General features: G+C 42.3%; 1 protein-coding gene and 1 pseudogene across 15 annotated transcripts in view; both read left to right on the forward strand.

Moving 5' to 3' along the window:
- NFX1 (nuclear transcription factor, X-box binding 1) overlaps nt 1-19539 on the forward strand; it is an 89075-nt gene that overhangs the window by 52632 nt on the left and 16904 nt on the right. For 7 of the 14 annotated variants that reach the window (XR_006792143.3, XR_010407672.1, XR_010407671.1 and 4 more), the window contains exons 15-23: nt 1384-1463; nt 4373-4603; nt 5464-5537; nt 6993-7094; nt 7622-7663; nt 15887-15985; nt 16554-16620; nt 17738-17883; nt 18623-18727. Coding sequence is in view for 8 of the 14 variants with exons in the window: in XM_054509252.2 (XP_054365227.1) it covers nt 1384-1463; nt 4373-4603; nt 5464-5537; nt 6993-7094; nt 7622-7663; nt 15887-15985; nt 16554-16620; nt 17738-17883; nt 18623-18727 (946 nt within the window). In the remaining 6 variants the exon portion in view is untranslated. Of the gene's footprint in view, nt 1-1383; nt 1464-4372; nt 4604-5463; nt 5538-6992; nt 7095-7621; nt 7664-15886; nt 15986-16553; nt 16658-17737; nt 17884-18622; nt 18728-19539 lie in introns of those variants that run through there. The other 7 variants (XR_010407673.1, XM_064579365.1, XM_045882538.3 and 4 more) reach the window with 4 other exon arrangements.
- On the forward strand, nt 7671-15721 carry LOC129046046 (dnaJ homolog subfamily C member 15-like; annotated as a pseudogene). The gene has a single exon (XR_008506732.2). The product of XR_008506732.2 is annotated as a dnaJ homolog subfamily C member 15-like (transcript).

Below are 19539 nucleotides of genomic sequence, written 5' to 3' on the forward strand. Positions count from 1 at the left end.
TTCTCAAATTTTTAAGTTAATAGAGTAAAACAGAATTAAGTAAATTCCTAATGAAGTAAAAGGTCTCTCCTTTTCTGGGGACCTTAGGATGGCCCTTCCCACTTAGTCTGCAAGCCCCTACTTCAGTGTTCACACCAGCATGAAGTAAATGCCCAAGCCAATACTCATCCACTTCCTCCTTTACACTCACTTGCAGATGATACAGATGAAGTCCACATCCTTGTGGTTAATGTCCATAGTGAGAACTTAACCATTTATGAGGTGTTTTAGCCTGCTTTTGTTAAGCATTCATTTAACTTCTTTGAGTGTTAGTTGTATATCCAGCATGGTATCAGACACACAGGTTCAGAGGAAGAAAAAAGTAGCCCATGATCTAGAGGTTCTTATGTTCTTCCCAAGAGGAAGAGGGTAGTTATGTGCACATGACACAGCCATTACATGAAAATGGGCCAGATAACATGGTAGCAAACCATCTGCAAAAGACCTCAGACATGAGGGAGTGTAAGAGAGCTCAAGGTCAGGTATGGTCAGCCAAGGAAGGCTTTGTTGTAGATGAGTTTGGATAAACTGTCTCTTACAGACAGCAAGGAAATTGAAAGGTATCACGGGAGCATGTCAGATGGAATGAGTAGCAAAGATAGCTAAGAAAAGTGAGCAGTTGCCATGTAAGGTAGGGCCAAAAGAATGATTGAGTAGAATGGACAGACCAGGGGCTGTGCCGTAGGAAATGAGTGGAAAAACTGCCTCCCTCTCTGCTTCTCTGTGCATGTGTCTGTCCTGCCTCAGTGGGGTTTCTTTTTCTCACTCATGCTCATCCTTCAACACTTTAATAGAAAGCCACCTACTTTTTGCTTTCCTATTTTCCATTTTAAAAAGTACTCCCAGGGTCGCCTGGGTGGTTCAGTCGATTAAGCGTTTGCCTTCGTCTCAGGTCATGATCCCAGGGTCCTGGGATCGAGCCCCACTTGAGGCTCCCTGCTAGCAGTGAGCCTGCTTCTTCTGCCCCTCCCCCTCTGCTCTTGTGCTGTCTCTGTCCCTCAAATAAATAAATAAAATCTTTAAAAAAATAAAAAGAACTCCCAGCTTCTAAACTTAAAAGTTTCATGTTATATACCATTATAACATGTGTAATAGTTTATGTGGCTTTATTATTTTTTTAAAGATTTATTTATTTATTTGAGAGAGAGAGAGAGAGAGCACGAGCAGCGGGGAGGAGCAGACTCCTCACTGAGCAGGGAGCCTGACGTGGGGCTTGATCTCACGACTCTGAGATCATGACCTGAGCCGAAGTCAGATGCTTAACCGACTGGTGCCCCAGTTTATGTGGCTTTATTTAAACATTATTCCTAAACATAATTCCTAATTTCCTTTCTCTTTTAACAGTGTATCATTCTTGTCATAGTGAAGAGAAGTGTCCCCCCTGTACCTTCCTAACTCAGAAATGGTGCATGGGAAAACACGAGGTAAGTTTTCTCTCTCAAGTGTTTATTGTTCCAGCTAGAGATTTATGATTAAATTACTTTTAGAATTGTTAGTCTCTTTGTTTCTGAAAGTAAAAATATACTCCAAGAAGCGGAGGTTTGCTATTGCCACTTTTTTCTTTCTTTTTTTTTTTTTAATTAAGATATAATTTGCATAAAATAAAATTTACCCATCACCATGCTGTGGCTAAATACTGATAGAAGAATCCAGGGCACCTGGGTGGCTCAGTCGGTTGAGCTTCCGACTCTTGATTTCAGTTCAGGTCATGATCCTCAGGGTCATGAGAATCCTGCGCTCAGCAGGAAGTCTCCCTCTCTGTCTCTCTCCCTCTCCCTCCCCCACTACCCCTCCCCTCGCTCGTGTGCTCTCTCTCTCTCTAAAATAAATCTAAAAGGGTGCCTGGGTGGCTCAGTTGGTTAAGCGACTGCCTTCGGCTCAGGTCGTGATCCTGGAGTCCTGGGATCGAGTCCCGCATCGGGCTCCCTGCTCAGCGGGGAGTCTGCTTCTCCCTCTGACCCTCCTCCCTCTCATGCTCTATCTCATTCTCTCTCTCAAATAAATAAATAAAATCTTTTAAAAAATAAATAAATAAAAATAAAATAAAATAAATCTAAAAAAAATAAAATAAGATTTACCCCTTTAAGTGTACAGGTCCTTGAATTTTGACAAAAACATTCATACAGTCATGTAATCACCACCACAGTCAAGATGCAGAATAGTTCATTCACCCCCAAATATTCCTTCATGTCTGTATAATTTTCACCCCCTATCTCCTGGCCCTGGCAACCAGTGATCTATTGTCTATCCCAGTAGTTTTGCCTTTTCCGGAATGTCACATAAATGAAATCATACAATGGGTAGTATTTTGAGCCTCTTTTGCTATCATTTTTACTCTGGTTGCAATCAAGTGAAAGTCAGTTGGCTTGAGAACATGAGCTGTGTTCAGAGACAACTTTTAGGTTAACCAGCATGGGAGAGGTTGCTAGCCTGGGTAAAGGTGTTACAGTGAAAGCATCCCAAGAGTGGAGGTGGTCTCTCCACCAGCTGCCACTGTTCCTTCCTCTATGCCCCGTGCAGCTTCCTGTCCTGGCCACTGGATCAAAACACCTTCCTCCAGGCTCATCTACGCCTCCGCAGTGCCACTACTATGAAGGACTTTCATCCTCATTCTCAACTTGTAAGCTTATTTGGCACCATTGACTATAGACCCTTGGAAGCACTTTCAAAAAATTCTTAATTTAAAAAATGCATATTCATTGTAGACAATTAAGAATATACAATTCTGCAATCCAGAAAGAAATAGTCTTAACATTCTTGTGCATAGATTATCAGGCATGTGTGATACATACTTTCTCATACTCTATTAAGATCGTACTATTTTTATGGGACACCTGGATGGCTCACTCGATTGAGTATCCAGCTCTTGATCTCAGCTCAGGTCTTGATCTCAGGGATGTGAGTTCAAGCCCTGTACCCACCGTGGAGCCTACTTAAAAAAAAAAAAAAAAAAAGTTGATACTATTTTGTAACTTCCTTCTTACTTCATAACATGTTAGCCAGCATTTTTGGAAACTCTTGACATCTATGACAACATGCTTTCAGTATCTTTATCTTGATCGACATATTTTCTCCCCTTATTTCCTGTGAGTGGTTCTCAAGTCATAGTCCTTATAAATCTCACTTCCTCTGAGAGTAACCATTCTAAGACATCCAGGTATTATCTTTGTGTTGATGGCTTATTTGGACTTCATGCGACAAATACTGATTGCATACCTACTATGTGCTAGGTATAACAGGCCTGGTTCGAGTGATTCAGAAGAGAATAAGACAGGTGTGACTGCTCCCCTCGTGGAGCCTTCACTCTGAGGCGGGAGACAGGCATGTAAACAGTCAATTACAAGTGCAGTGGCAGGGGAAGTCCAAAGTACTGAGCGGGATCGAAGGAGCCCACACCCAGGGAAGGTGTTTGTAGAGGAAGTGACCTCCTAAAGGATAATGAAAAGGTAGACAAGTAATGAGGGGAGGGGACAACAGAGGATATAGCGTGTGCAAAAATTATCTCTGGACTCTGGCAGTAGTGTAAATTTTTAGTGATTGGGAACTACATTCTACCAAAATACTTCTAAAGTGATTCTAAAGCAATTAGAAGCATGTACGTCTTAGACTTTGGAAGCCTCTTCAAGAGTAAAAGTTATATGTGTCACTAGAATCAAAGTATATTCCTCATTTTGAGGGTTCTTGGAAGAATTTGAGTGAATACATAAGAGTAACCTTTCGTCCCACAGAAGTAAAATTCCAGCATCTTTTTCCTGGAGTAAGGAATCTTGGAAGAAGGTGATTTAAAAAATGAGTTTGGGGTTTCATGGCCTGTTGCCCCTTAATATTTTAAATGACAAAGCTGCTTAAAGCTATGAAGACCATGAGTCAGGAGATGTGAGGAGAGTTGATTATTTATGTAAAACGGCCCTGCCAGCAGTCTTGAAACCATGGGTCAAGGGTGTCCCCAACCCTCAGGGTTCATGTGTCAAGTCAGTGCCCTAGCTGTTTGCAGAACGGAGGGGGGAAGATCATCTGATCCTCTCAGTTGGTCATAGCATTTTCAAATACTCCCTAGTTATCTGGTTTTATGTACTTGTTACCCACCCTGGGAAGTGTGGGTCTTAAGTCACACTTGGTTGCTAGCACAAATTCTTTTGGATCATAACAAGTATTATTAAATAAGGTTCAGATTTGTTTATTTTCAAGTTAACCTTTCAGATTTTAAAGATCAGCCTAATTTTTTTCAGATAAGAGTAACTTTTTGAAAATTCAGAAATGTTTAAATATGAAATTAAAACTCATCCCAAATCCCACACGGAGATAAGAATCTAGCTACTTCTGTCTCTCCTAGTTACGGAGCAACATCCCCTGTCACCTGGCTGATATCTCTTGCGGATTACCCTGCAGTGCCGCGCTACCGTGTGGGATGCACAAGTGTCAGAGACTCTGTCACAAAGGAGAGTGTCTTGTGGATGAGGCCTGCAAGCAGCCCTGCACCACCCCCAGAGCTGACTGTGGCCACCCGTGTATGGCCCCCTGCCACCCCAGCTCACCCTGCCCCATGACTGCTTGTAAAGCCAAGGTGCGTATTCCTGACTCCAGATAGGGCATTGACTGTGGTTTTGGGGCTACTCAGGAGTCCGGAACTGCTTGTAGAAGTGCCTGGGCACACATTCTAATCAGAAGTCATTGGTTGCAAGGAAGTGCAAGTTAAATTAGCAAGAGAAAGGTGTGGAGTATTACACAGATTTCTGTCTGCCCAGTTTGAAATGGCCTTTTAGTTCAGGAGGTGCCCACTGCCACCTGACAACAGTCTCTGTCTCTCTCCCTTAGAGCAGATTCTCAAGAGAGACTCCGATTGCCTGCTCCATTTATTCAACAAATATATAAGTGTTTTGTGCAGGATGTTTTGCTAGGTGCTGGGGCTATACCAGTGAGCAGGAGACACAAAGTCCCTTCAATTAGATGGGACAGATAATACTCAGATAATGAATTATGACTGTGGTGAACAAGAAGTTACGCCCTTTTAGAGGGTGCTGTGAGGGCATGTGAGTGGGCAACTTAGCCTGGTCCAAGGGATCTAAGCAAGGCCTCCCTGAGGAGATGAAAGCAGACTGATGAGGTGGACTTGATTAGGCTTTGGGTGGTCTTGGCCAGGTTCAGTGGTAAAAACTTCATTCTAGGCCTGCCCCTTCAGGTAGGGTTAAGGACAGGAGTAGTTCCCAGAAAGAGTCACTGTAGAGTGAACAGTTCTCCTAGTGTGTCCAGTACCACATTGTCAGTTTGTGTGCATGGTTAGCTTCATCCATCCTGAAGGGTAGCCACTCACTGGCTGTATTCTCTGCCATGGTTGGATTTGAGAGAGGCTTTAAAAGTGAAACCTGCCTATTCACATGGTTTCCATGTGCTGCTAAAAGTCCCTCCATGTTAATCTTATTTCAGATAGAGCTGCAGTGTGAATGTGGACGAAGAAAAGAGATGATGATTTGCTCCGAAGCATCCAGTACTTATCAAAGGTTAGCGCTACTTAAATGTTAACAGTGGTGGATCTCAGTCTACGGAAGGTGCACATGTGTATATGTGTGTTTATTGTCAAATCCTTGCAACTTTTGTCAAGTTTGGAAAGTTTTTTCTTTTTTTTAGAAAAAGCTTGTGCAGGGGCACCTGGGTAGCTCAGTCGGTTAAGCGTTTGGTTTCAGCTCCGGTCATGATTTTGTGGTCACGGGATAGAGCCCTGAGTCAGGCTGTGCACTCAGTCTGCTTCAGATTTCCTCTCTCTCCCGCTTGTGCGCTTGCTCTCTCTCTCTCAAATAAATAAATAGATATTTTTAAAAAAAGAAAAGAAAGAGTGTGCACAAGCTGGGGGTAGTGGGAGGGGTGGAGGGAGAGAAAATCTTAAGCATACTCCCCTGCTGAGCGTGGAGCCCGACACAGGGCTCAATCCCATGACCTGAGATCATGTGACCTGAGCCAAAATCAAGAATCAGACTTAACCGACTGAGCCACCCAGGTGCCCCTGGAAAGTTTTTTTATTTATTTATTTATTTTTAAATTTTTTTATTTATTTATCAGAGAGACAGAGGCAGGCAGAGGGAGAAGCAGGCCCCTTGCTGAGCAAGGAGCCCGATGTGGGACTCGATCCCAGGACCCTGGGATCATGACCCGAGCCGAAGGCAGACGCTTAACTGACTGAGCCACCCAGGCACCCTGGAAAGTTTTTTTAAAATAAGATTTCCTAAAAAAAACAAAAAATAAATAAATAAATTCTCCAGAATCTAGTTTTTCTGGTTCAAAGAAAAAGTACTGCTTTGTGTCCCTTTCCTTCCCTAACTTTCATTTGTAAAATAACCTTTTTATTTTTCCTCCTCTTTCTTTCTCTCTCTCCCTTCTGGTCTTATGACACCAAGGGATCAGAAGGGATGATGTCCTGAAGTTGCATGAATTGCTTTAACGTCCCACCACTTATGGTGCCACAACCAGGACCAAGTCCCGTGCTCCTCCTCTGTAGTGGGGGTTTCTGACTGTTCTCTGAATTGTTTTTGCAGCCTCCTGAAATCCTGGGACTGGGTAGCCAGAAAGGGATCTCAGTAAGGAGAAGCTGTTAGGGATGGATGGTTGTGTTTGTCTCTGATTACATGCAGAGATGTGTCATGGAGATACAGTTTTTGGAGTACGAAGACATCAGAGTGGCTTTGACATCAGTGGGTTTGACTATTTACTGAATGCCAGGCATAGGCCTGGATATTTAAGGGGGATTGAATAGACTATCTCATTGCTTCTACTGGAGCTGCTTAGAATCTGTTTGAGGATATATGACATAAACGTATGGGTAGTTCATAGTAGGTGGGTTTCTGAGGCCCACAATTGTCCAGTGGTAGGTTCAGTTTGAAAGAAGTCTTCTGTATACCTAGTATTAGGACATTCTTAGGAAACTTCAATGCCTTTTCTTCCCTTTCTTTTTTATACTTCAGAATAGCTGCTATTTCCATAGCCTCTAAAATAACAGACATGCAGCTTGGAGATTCAGTGGAAATCAGCAAATTAATTACTAAGAAGGAAATTCACCAAGCCAGGTAATTTTTAAAATGTATGTCTTCTGTTAGAATTAATTTCCAGAGGGCAGGAACCATTCATTTGTCTCAATCTCCCAGAGCAAAGCCTTGCACACACAGTAGATGTTCCAACAGACATTTGATGTTAAGAGACTACCCTCACTCCAATCCCACGAATCTTACTCAGGATATAGCTATGACCAGAGGAGACTTTTCCAGGCCTCTCTTCAAACAGTAGCCAGAGGGAGCAGAGACCTAGGTGTGTCCAGCCCAACCCACAAAGAACCATCTGTGTCAAGAGAGGGGGGTGGGGCTGTCAGAAGGTCATTAGGACATTGGGACATTGGGGACACTTTGAGGCCCTTCTGAGGACTCCTAGATTTGATTCCCATAACCCAGAGACCCACCCACCTGTCCTTGAGAGGGACCTCATGCAACCCTGTTTTGGCCAGAGTCTGCTCTGTTTCCAGGTTGACAAAGAACTTATTGCTGGGTAGGAGCTATGAAAATCTGTGCCCTGACTTTATCTTTTTCATTTGTTTCTCAAGGCTGGAGTGTGATGAGGAGTGTTTAGCCTTGGAAAGGAAAAAGTAAGTCATTTCAACTGCTTTTGATCTACTTGTTCTTGAGCTCTGTGAAATTAATAGGAGGGAGCAACCTTTCAAGCATTCATTCAGCACCTGCTCTGAGTCTTTTGCTGCTATTGGAGATCAAGAGAAATTCGATCATCAGGAATTGAAATATCCTAAGGATAAACCACTTAGGTGATTTCAGCATATTTCTGAAACATGAGCTTGTTGGTTTGGGGCATGGTATAACATCACATGTCACAGCATACTTATTCACTGACTGGCAGACTTCTGATTCCAATGGAGATAAGAAGCTTAAAATTTTTTTAATGACCTTTATGTTGAAGTATAACGTACATATAGAAAGTTCAGAAGTGTACAGAAGTCATCACAAAGTAAATACAGTGGTGTAATCAGCACCCAGGTCAAGAAATAGAAAATTTCCAGAACACTTTCATACACAGGTAAAATGTATCTTTTGTATAAAGATAAAATGTCTATCCTGACTTCTAACACTTTAGATTAGTGTTGTCTGTTTTGAACTTTATATAAATGATGAAATCTTATAGTTGGTATTATTTTTGTCTGGCTTCTTTAATTACATTTGTGATATTCCTCTTGTTGCATGTAGCAATACTTTGTTCATTTGCATTCCTCCATGATATTTTACTATGTTAAGATATTATAATTTATTTATCATTCTACCATTAATAGGTATGTGTGTGGTTATCAGTATTGGGCTATTACAAATAATGCTCTGTTAAGAACATCCGTATATTCCCTTTGCTGTATATACATACTCATTTCTGTTAGTTACAAACTTAGGAGTAGAATTACCGATTAATAGGGTATTCATATGTTCAGCTTTAGTCAGCTCTACGCAGTGGTATCCAAAATGGTTGTATCATATTATACTCCCACCAGCAGGGTAATAGTTTCCATTGCTCTACACTTATATTAGCTCTTAGAATTGTTGGTCTTTTAAATTTTAATCTATTCTTGTGAATGTATATCTGGATGTCATTGAACTTTTAGTTTATATATCCCGATGACTAGTGAGGTTGAATACTTTTTTATATGTTTATTGGCAATTTGGATATCCCTTTTTGTGAAGTGCCTGTTCAGCTTTTTTGCTTATTTTGTAATTGTGTTGTCTTTTTTATATTGATTAGTAGGAGTTTTTTATATATTTTGGATATGAATCCTTTGTTGGTTTTATATATTGTATTTTCCTGTACTTCGTGCTTTCAGTTTTCACTCTCTTAATGGTATCTTTTGATAAGCAGAAGTTTCTAATTTTAATGTAGTCCAGTTTATCAATCTTTTCCTTAGTGACTAATGTTTTTTATGTCCTGTTTAAGGAGTATTTGTCTATCCTGAGGTCATGATGATACTCTTATTGTCTAGAAGCTGTATCATTTTACCTGTCATGTTTAGATCTACAGTTGACTGGACTAATTTTTTTTTTTAAGATTTATTTATTTATTTGACAGAGAGAGAGAGAGCACAAGAAGGTAGAGCAGCAGGCAGAGGGAGAGAGGGAGAAGCAGACTCCCTGCTGAGCAGGGAGCCCAACATGGGGCTTGATCCCCGGACCCTGGGATCATGACCTGAGCCAAAGGCAGACGCTTAACCGACTGAGCCACCCAGGCGCCCCTGGACTGATTTTTTTGAGCGTAGTTTAAGGAGAGTTCACAGTTCAGTTTTTTTCCATGTGAATATCCATGTGGCCAGTACTGTTACCAAGATGTTCTTTTCCCAGTCTTTCCAGTGCCATTTGTCTTAAATCAAGTATTCATATTATGTGTGAATCTATTGCTGAGTTCCTTCTCTTCCATCACACTAGTGTCACACTCTCTTAATTGTGGTACCTTTATAACAATAAAGGTGTTTTGTTTTGTTTTTTTAAAGATTTTATTTATTTCTTTGACAGAGAGAGAGACAGCGAGAGAGGGAACCACAAGCAGGGGGAGTGGGAGAAGGAGAAGCAGGCTTCCCGTTGAGCAGGGAGCCCAATGTGTGGCTTGATCCCAGGACCCTAGCATCATGACCTGACCCAAAGGCAGACACTTAACGGCTGAGCCACCCAGGTGCCCCACAGTAAAGGTCCTAATATCTGATAGTACATCTCTTCAAGCATGGTTCTGCAAGATTAACTTGGCTATTCTTGGGCATTTGCATTTCCATTTAAACTTTATAGAGTGAGCTTATCAATATCTGCCAAAAAACCTACTAAGATTTTTACTGAATTGGTATTTAATTTATAGATCAATTGGGGGAGATTTGACGTTTTTATATTAAGTCTCTTAATCCACGAGCAAAGTATATCCTTCCATTTATTCCTGTCTTCTTTGATTTCTCTCAGTAATACTTTATAGTTTTCTGTGTACAGATTTTGCACATCTTTCAGTAGACTTGTTCCTTGCTTTTGGTGTTTTTTGACACCTTTTTAAATGGTAATTTTTCTTGTATCACTTGTTTTTTTTTTGCTCTACCCCTTCTCCTCTCCCTTCCTCTATCACTTTTTTTTTAAATCAGGATTTATTTTTTTTTTATTTTTTTTAATTTAATTTTATTTTTTTATTCTTATGTTAATCCCCATACATTACATCATTAGTTTTAGATGAAGTGTTCCATGATTCATTGTTTGTGCATAACACCCAGTGCTCCATGCAGAATGTGCCCTCCTCAATACCCACCACCAGGCTAACCCATCCTCCCACCCCCCTCCCCTCCTCTATCACTTTTAAATTTTAATTTTCTAAAAAAAAATAATTTTCTAATTGCCTATTGCTGGTGTATAGAAATAGAATTGATATTTGTTGACCTGTATTCACTTGCTGAATTCACTTACTGTTTCATGCCCTCTTCCAATAATAGTAGTTTTATTTCTTTACAGTTCTTAACTTTTTTCTTTTTCTTGCCTTATTGCACTGGCTAGAGCCTCCAGTACAGTGTTGAATAGAAGGTGGTAATAATAGACATTCCTGACATCAGGCAGCTTTGAATATCTCACCACTAAATATGATGTTTTCTGTTAGTTATTTGAGGATACTCTTTATTAGATTAAGGGGCATTTATTCAGTGACCAGCAGACTTCCTGGTTCTAACAGATTGATAAAAAGGTATAGCCCTCTAAATGTTAACAATTGGAGAATTTCGGTGAACTGGTGTATACAGACAGTCCCCAACTTATAGTGTGATTAACTTACAATTTTTCAAATTCACAATGGTACAAAAGCAGTACACATTTAGTAGAAACCATACCTCAAATTTTGATCTTCTCTCAGGCTAGCAATATTCAGTATAATGATCTCTTATGATACTGGGCAGCGACAGCAAACTGCAGCTCCCAGTCAGCCATGCAGTCACAAGGGTAAACAACCCATACACTTAGAACCATTCTGTACCCATACAGCCATTCTGTTTTTCACTTTCAGTGCACTGTTCAGTAAATTACATGAGATGTTCAACACTTAATTATAAAATAGACTTTGTGGAGTGCCTGGGTGGCTCAGTCGGTTGAGTGTCCAACTCTTGGTTTCAGCTCAGGTCATGATCTCAGGGTCATGGGGTCGAGCCTCATGTCAGGCTCTGCACTCAGTGGGGAATCTGCTTGAGATTCTCTCCCTCTCCCTCTGCCCCTTCCCCCAATCTTGCGTGTGCGTGCATGCACACACACACTCTCTCAAATAAATAAATAAAATCTTAAAAAATAAAATGGGCTTTATATAAGATGATTTTACCCAACTGTAACCTAAGGTAAGTATTCTGAGCACATTTAAGGTAGGTTAAATGTATTAAATGCATTTTTTACTTACAATATTTTGAATTTACAGTGGTTTTGTCATTATAAAATGATACTTTGTCACTTTGAAAATTTCTCAAGTTAAATAGCTAGACAAATGCAGCCAAAGTATAGTCCTATTTTATCTTGACATTTGATTTTCCACTATTATTAACAGAACCTCTTTAAGTGGCTAAATGTGTAGGAGGTATATAATAAATAATAGCACTGCCCAAATTTCCCTTGGTAACTCTATAATAACTGCTGTTCAAAACTCTTGACCTTTAAGAACCATCAGTCACGATGTTCTCAGCTGCAAAATGTGAACTGAGTTATGAGTATTCAGAAATGCTGTAGTGAATACACAGAAGGCCTCTAAAGCATGGAAATGCACCTTTGTGTAGTTGAGAGACAGTATTATATAGTAGACTAGAGTCAGTTTGCCTGGATTTGAATCCTGCCTTCACAAATCACTTAGCTATGTGACCTTCGGCAAGTCATGTATTCTTTTAAAGCTTTAATTTTCTTAAAATCTGTGGACACAGTGACAATATGTACCTCCCACAGTTGTTGTGAGGATTCAAATAGTTATTAGTTATCCTCAGTAAATTTAGTTATTGATTAGAACTGGCTCTCTTGGGGCGCCTGGGTGGCTCAGTCGGTTAAGCCTCTGCTTTCAGCTCAGGTCATGATCCCAGGGTCCTGGGATGGAGCCCTGCATCGGGCTCCCTGCTTGGCAGGGAGCCTGCCTCTCCCTCTCCCCGACTTCTGCTCTCTCTCTCCCCCTCTCTCTCTCTCAAATAAATAAAATCTTAAGAAGAAGAAGAACTAACTGGCTCTCTGTTTTTGAAGGCCTTTTGAATTTCTCCTCCATCTTAGAGTGATAACCTATGATGGTCCTCACTATATAGAGATTCTTTCTCAAATACCCACTGGCCTAGGGGGGGAAAAATGCCAATTTAAAAAAGAAAATATGAGGGGTGCCTGGGTGGCTCAGTCCTTAAGCGTCTGCCTTCGGCTCGGGTCGTGATCCCGGGGTCCTGGGATTGAGCCCCGCATCGGGCTCCCTGCTCGGCGGGAAGCCTGCTTCTCCCTCTCCTGCTCCCCCTGCTTGTGTTCCCTCTCTCGCTGTGTCTCTCTCTGTCAAATAAATAAATAAAATCTTTAAAAAAAAAAAGAAAATATGAGGTGCCCAACTGGCTCAATCAGTAGAGCATGCAACTCTTGATCTCAGCGTTGTGAGTTCGAGCCCCATGTTAGGTGTAGAGATTATTTCTTAAAAATTAAAAATCTCAGGGGCGCCTAGGTGGCTCTGTCAGTTAAGCGTCTGTCTTCGGCTTAGGTTGTGATCCCAGGGTCCTGGGATCGAGCCCCACATCGGGCTCCTTGCTCAGCAGGGAGCTTGCTTTTCTCCTTTTCCCTCTGCCTGCCGCTCCCTGCTTGTGCTCTCTCTCTCTCTCTGTCAAATAAATAAATAAAATCTTTAAAAAAAAAAATTAAAAAATTAAATCTTAAAAAAGTACCATCTAAAGTTGCAAACAGGTGACGCTGCGGTGCACCAAGTCTCCCCACGTCGCATTGCCATGGCTGCCCATGGCGTTGCTGCTGCCGGCAAGGGTCTGTGCTACACCGAGTAGTCGCCGCCGGCAACTAAACGGCCGGACGCGGACATGGACCAGGGACTGGCAAGAAGTTTGATAGCTGTAGGACTGGGTGTTGCAGCTCTTGCATTTGCAGGTCGCTATACATTTCAAATCTGGAAGCCTCTAGAACAAGTAATCACAGAAACGGTGAAGAAGATTTCCACTCCTAGCCTTTCATCCTACTATAAAGGAGGATTTAAACAGAAAATGAGTAGGCGAGAAGCTAGTCTTACTTTGGGTATAAGCCCATCTGCTGGCAAGGCCAAGATTAGAACAGCTCATAGGAGAATCATGATTTTCAATCACCCAGTTAAAGGTGGATCTCCTTACTTAGCAACCAAAATAAATAATGCAAAAGACTTGCCAGAAGCACCACAAAACATTGATTGATGCTTAAGAATCATTCTGAAGGAAAAAAGGGGGGGAATATAAAACAAGTCCTGCAAAGTAGTCTAAACCACGGTGTTCGTAATTTTCATACATGCACTAACCACAATCATTTATTCCACTATTAAGGTATATAATAATAAAAGATTAACAATCAAAAAAAAAAAGTTGCAAACAGGAACGCCCGAGTGGCTCAGTTGGTTAAGCGTCTGCCTTTGGCTCAGCAGGGAGCCTGCTTCTCCCTCAGCAGGGAGCCTGCTTCTCCCTCTGCCTGCCGCTTCCCCTGTTTGTGTGCTCTGTCTCTCTGACAAATAAATAAAATAAATAAAATCTTTAAAAAAAAAAAAAGTAAAGTTGCAAACATATATTCTATTGCAAGCAATGAAAACTGGCAGGCCAAATTCAGCCCACAGATATGTTTTATTAATAAGTGTTTAAATTTGAGGGCGCTTGGGTGGCTCAGTTGGTTAGGCGACTGCCTTCGGCTCAGGTCATGATCCTGGAGTCCCGGGATCGAGTCCCGCATCGGGCTCCCCGCTCGGCAGGGAGTCTGCTTCTCCCTCTGACCCTCCCCACTCTCATGTGCTCTCTCTCAAATAAATAAATAAAATCTTTAAAAATAAATAAATAAATAAATAAAATAAGTGTTTAAATTTGAATTTGTGGCCAACTAATCAAAACATCAAAAAATCTCTCAAGAATTGCTCTCGAAAATTTCAAAAGTAAGCTTAAACCAGATTCTTACGGGCATTAAACTTGCAAGAGACCCTTTTCTCAGTGTGAGCAAAAATTGTACTAAGTGCTAAGCTGAATTTTATCTCTTTATAAAAGAAAGACATAACTGGGTGTTGATGAGGTGCCATGAGACTCGTCCACTGGCAGTCAAAACACAAATGGGCAGTTGTGGAAAGCTCTCAGACTGTGTTGCTCATGAGTCTGACATCCATACCATCTTACCTGGTAATCTCACAACTGGAAATATTTTCAAGAGAAATAACCTTAAAAGTTTTTTGCCCAGTGATATTGTGTCACTTAAAATATTCAGAAACTGGGGAACTGTTAAAGAAACTAGGGAATTTTTTTTTTTAAGATTTTATTTATTTGAGAGAGAGAGAGAATGAGAGAGAGAGCACATGAAAGGGGGGAGGGTCAGAGAGAGAAGCAGATTCCCCGCTGAGCAGGGAGCCCGATGCGGGACTCAATCCAGGGACTCCAGGATCATGACCTGAGCCGAAGGCAGTTGCTCAACCGAGCCACTCAGGCGCCCAGAAACTAGGGAATGTTTAAGTAAATTCTGGTATATACATAATTAGAAGATTATGTACCTATTAAGACAGTAAATGTGTGGGGTGCCTGGGTGGCTCAGTCATGAAGCGTCTGCCTTCGGCTCAGGTCATGGTCCCAGGGTCCTGGGATCGAGCCCCACATCAGGCCCTCTGCTTGGCGGGAAGCCTGCTTCTCCCTCTCCCACTCCCCCTGCTTGTGTTCCCTCTCTCACTGTGTCAAATAAATAAAATCTTTAAAAAAAAACAGTAAATGTGAAAAACAAATAGTAATATGAGAAATGCCAATCATATAATGATAGGTGAAGAAAGGTGCCAAGTTGGGGTTTTTTAGGGTTTTTTTCTTTAAGTTTTTTTTTTTAAGATTTATTTATTTGAGAGCGCAAGAAAGAGAGAGCGCACAAGCAGAGGCAGAGGGAGAAGCAGGCTCCTCACCGAGCAAGGAGCCCGATACGAGACTTGATCCCAGGACCCTGGGATCACAACCCAAGCTGAAGGCAGATGCCCAACTGACTGAGCCACCCAGGCGCCCTAAGATTTTATTTTTAAGTAATCTCTGCACCCACCGTGGGGCTCGAACTTACAACCTGGAGATCACAAGTCACATGCTCCACTGATTGAGCCACCCAGGTGCCCCAGATGCCAAGTTTTATATACCCTAATTGCAATGACTTAAAGGTAAAAAAATCTGAAAGGAAGTGTAATAAAATATAGTGCTTAGGTTGTTAATGGAATTTTTCCCTTTATTTTCCAGATTTTCTGTAAGGTGATTCTAATTTTAATGTTTATGTGTCTACTTTATGTATCTGATGTTTAGGTAAAACCTCAGAGACTGCCATGCCATCCCCCACTGACCACTCCCAGTGCTCTCATTCCCCGCCCCCCCTCTTCCAGATAACCCAAGCTGCCAGTGTCAGTCCATTTGGTTCACTCAGACCCACATAGATTTGTCTTGTTTATTTTATTCTAGGAAGACAAACTCATATCTTGTCCCAAGTTGTTGTTATTCCTTCCTTAATAATTGGGTTTGCCAAAATGGCATCATTAATGTATAAAGAACTTAGGACATGGTGGGCACTCTGTGTTACTATAAGAAGTTTTCCTCCCCTTTCCTTTTATTTACTTATTTCTCTCTTATTTTCAGGCGGTTAGCAGAGGCATTTCATATTAGTGAGGATTCCGATCCTTTCAATGTACGTTCTTCAGGGTCAAAATTCAGTGACAGTTTAAAAGACGATGCCAGGTATGTATGTAACTTGTTACCAGCTTTCTTAATTTGGCTTACAAGAGTGTTTGGTGTTTTAAGTTGTAGTAACTAATACGTACTCCTCTGTGATTGAGCCAGTTAAAGTTTATATATCTATTATAAGAGATTATATGATGCTTAATAAAAATCCTTTCTTGGTTTCTCACAATTGTCCCCTTGAAGAATTGAGCATGGGGTGTGGGTGTGTGGACCCTGTAGTAGAAGTTTGGGGCTCCTAGGGCTTGGACTAGCCTGACCTGAGAGATCTCTGGCTGCCGACATGGGCCGGCCCTCACTTGGGCAGTAATAGCTGTTATTTTCCTCCTGTGTCCTGACCCTCCAGACAGCTCTTTCTCCTTCCCATCATCTCCTTTCTCATACTTGTTTTCTTTTTCTCTTCCTTTGTTATTCACAGTCAGTCTTCTGTTATCTGACAATTCCTGACCTTTGCCATTTTTCCGCCCACATTGTTCATTGTCTGCAGGTTAGGGCAGAGAGTGTGGGTGGAAGGGAGTCTCAAAGAGCAGGAACAGAGGAAATTAACTGTGGTGATTTCTCATTTCAGGAAGGATTTAAAGTTTGTCAGTGACATTGAAAAAGAAATGGAAGCCCTTGTGGAGGCCGTGAATAAGGTTGAAGTCAAAACATCCAACTGGACATGTCTCTAAGGCTAGCTTGATTAAAAAAAAAAAAAAATCAAGTCCCAGAAACACCATCAGTGTAGAGTAGTTACAGGAAAATGTCACAACTTCTTAACGATCCTTATCTTTCCCAAAAGCCCAGCCATTATAACATCCATGGAAGCCTTGTCCTGGTTCAGCAAAGATATGCTCCATCAAATTCAGTGTAAATAAAAAATCTTAGCTTAGTGGCTAAGATTGGGTGAAGAAGCTCTGGAAAGCCAGAGGCATTCAGTAGTGACAGCTGAATGACTGTTGGGTACTTAGGAAGACATAGTCTCTGGGGGGCTGTTGAATGATAGGGCACACTGGTTCTTTATTACCCCCCAGGCAGAGTAGAAACCCTTGGGTAAGGATCAAAAGTTGAATGACTAGAGCCCTTGTCCTGGAGATAGCTTTAAGGGAAAAGTCTTTTAGTCAGAAGCAGCCAACCTCAGGGTGGCTCCCTCTTTATTCCGTGGGGACCGTGAATGAGGATGAGATGCCTGTATTAGTTCCATATCTAATGAAGGTGGATTTCCTTCCCACCATCTCCCTTAGCCCCTGCTCTTCCTCCCTTCGTTCCCTCTGTTCCCACTTCCCAGGATACTAACATGAAGGAAAAAATGGGATCATTGTTCCTCTCTAACTAGGAAACCTGTGCAAATGTATTTCCCTGCTAGTGTGTCTGTACCTGCACACTCATGATTTTTAGTGTAGAATATATTTTTATAAGAAATGAGACTGTCTTGTTTTAGGTCTTCAATTTATTTATTCATTTCTTGGGTATATCACTTACTCCCCAGTTACCAGCCCGGTAGGAGGAACCATTATACTGTCCACCTAGTTTCTTTTCACTTACTAACCCTGGCCAGCTGCTACTATTGCAGCTCAAAGAATAGATGAAGGAAGTGCATCAGACCTCATCCTCCCAAACCCCTCAGCTTGCTTAGCAGCCAGCAAAATACTGTATGCTGTGGGCCTCTAAAACTCAACCACCTCTTTGTTGACCCAGCTGTTTTGGACCTTTGTAAGTATATTCTGTTTGCAGGATGATTTTATCAATCAGTCATCTTTTCCCTCAATACAGGGAAAGAATAGTAAGAAGAGCCACTGCTTCCCTCCCATGAACAGAGACCACCGCCGGATCATCCACGACCTGGCCCAAGTGTATGGCCTGGAGAGCGTGAGCTATGACAGTGAACCAAAGCGCAATGTCGTGGTCACTGCAGTCAGGTGGGTTGATCTTGCCATCACAGGAGGAATGCTCATTTCGGCAAGCTGAACCTCGGAAGCAAGGTCTACCAACATTTGCTTGCCTTAATTCCTCTCCTAGAAGAATAGATAGAAAATCTGCTTCTGGGCTAGCCTTTCTGACATGATCAGAAGGTCTGATCTAAAGGTCTGAACCAGAGAGCAAAGCCCATGCTTCAGTCCCCAGGACAGACATGCCTAAAGACACACAAGGCTCTTGTCTGCCCTGATTCATGAGCAACACTGGAGGCAGCATTTCCTCAGGCCCAGGGAACAGACCCTGAGGGCCTGGCTTGAGTGCCTGCCCATCCCATCTGTCTGTCCCTTTTTCCCTTGTCCTCCGGCATGATGAAAGCAAAAAATGCTGGACTCTGATTCAGGGCATCCCCCGTAAACAGTGTGTGCCAGTAGAAGAAACTGAGGCTGCAGTGTGAGCTGGGAAGTGACAGGGAGGATCTAGGATCACTGTCAGAACCTGACAGAGTAGGTTCTTACCAGTGAAGAAAACTTGAGCATGGGATGAGAGGGAGCAGCTAACAGGCCCGGGCAGAGGTGAGTGGGAGGACGAGGGCTAAATGAAGGTGACCATGCCTGAGAGGGGATGGATCACATCAGAGCCCTTAGCAGCTGCACAGTGAGAGTCTTGACTGGATTCCCAGCCGTCTGCCTGTCTCCACAAACAGTTCTCACTTTCAATACTCTGTGTTCTGACTTTTATCAGAGGGAAGTCCATTTGTCCTCCTAGCACGCTGACATGTGTCCTTGAAAGGGAAATGCAGTCACGACCTCCACCACCAATTCCTCATCACAGACATCAGACAGACAAGTAAGGATCCTTCAGCTGCTTTCCAAAGGCCCTGTCTATTCAGAGACGCCAGCAGGGGCTGAACTGTCTGGGACTCCACCAGCCATTGGCAACCTCTCAGGCCTGGCCTTGGGGTGCTTTGTTCAAATTAGTAAGGTTTGACTGGGAGGTCAGACATTTGTTCCTGCCTGAGGGGTCCCAAGTTTGATGTTCGTAATGCCCACTTCCCCTCTGGGAAAAAGTCACTGGACATAACTTCCATGGTGTAGGTGGTGACACTGGGAAGTGGATTCAGTCTGTCACACCAGAGGATTTAGGAACATCACATGGTTCACAAAGTTATTGTGGAGGTGAAAGTCAGCTAGTGGGCGGGGTTGCAGTGAAGGTAGAGACTTTTGTGTTTTGACCTGTCTACTTCTGTATGGTTTAAATAATTTTTATAACAAAAACATATTTTCATGATTTAAAGAGAAAAGAAAACCACATTGGCAAGCAGCAAGTCTTAGGAGCAGGGAAGGAGCACCATCCCTTTTCCCCTTATTGTGACTGAGGCAGCATTGCTGAAAGTTGCTCTAAAACCCAGCAGGGTCCCTAATGCTGTCCTGGCCTTCCACACAGCTGCCCTACCAGAACCTCTTATACAAAACCTCTGGGAGGGCGGGAAGGGCAGTTTATAGGGTCACCATGATGGCCTTAGCAAGCAGTGTTCCCAAAGACTGGACAGGACAGCTAGGTGTTGCCCATTGGGCATAACCTTGGCAAGGATTGTCTAGATCAGTGTAGTTCCCCAGGACCAGCCCTGCTTCACCCCTGGAGAGCAGACGGCCTGGATT

The sequence above is a fragment of the Mirounga angustirostris genome, unplaced genomic scaffold, assembly GCF_029215605.1.
Source record: "Mirounga angustirostris isolate CCGP_5_RB_7025 unplaced genomic scaffold, mMirAng1.0.hap1 SCAF_15, whole genome shotgun sequence".
NCBI lineage: Eukaryota > Metazoa > Chordata > Mammalia > Carnivora > Phocidae > Mirounga > Mirounga angustirostris.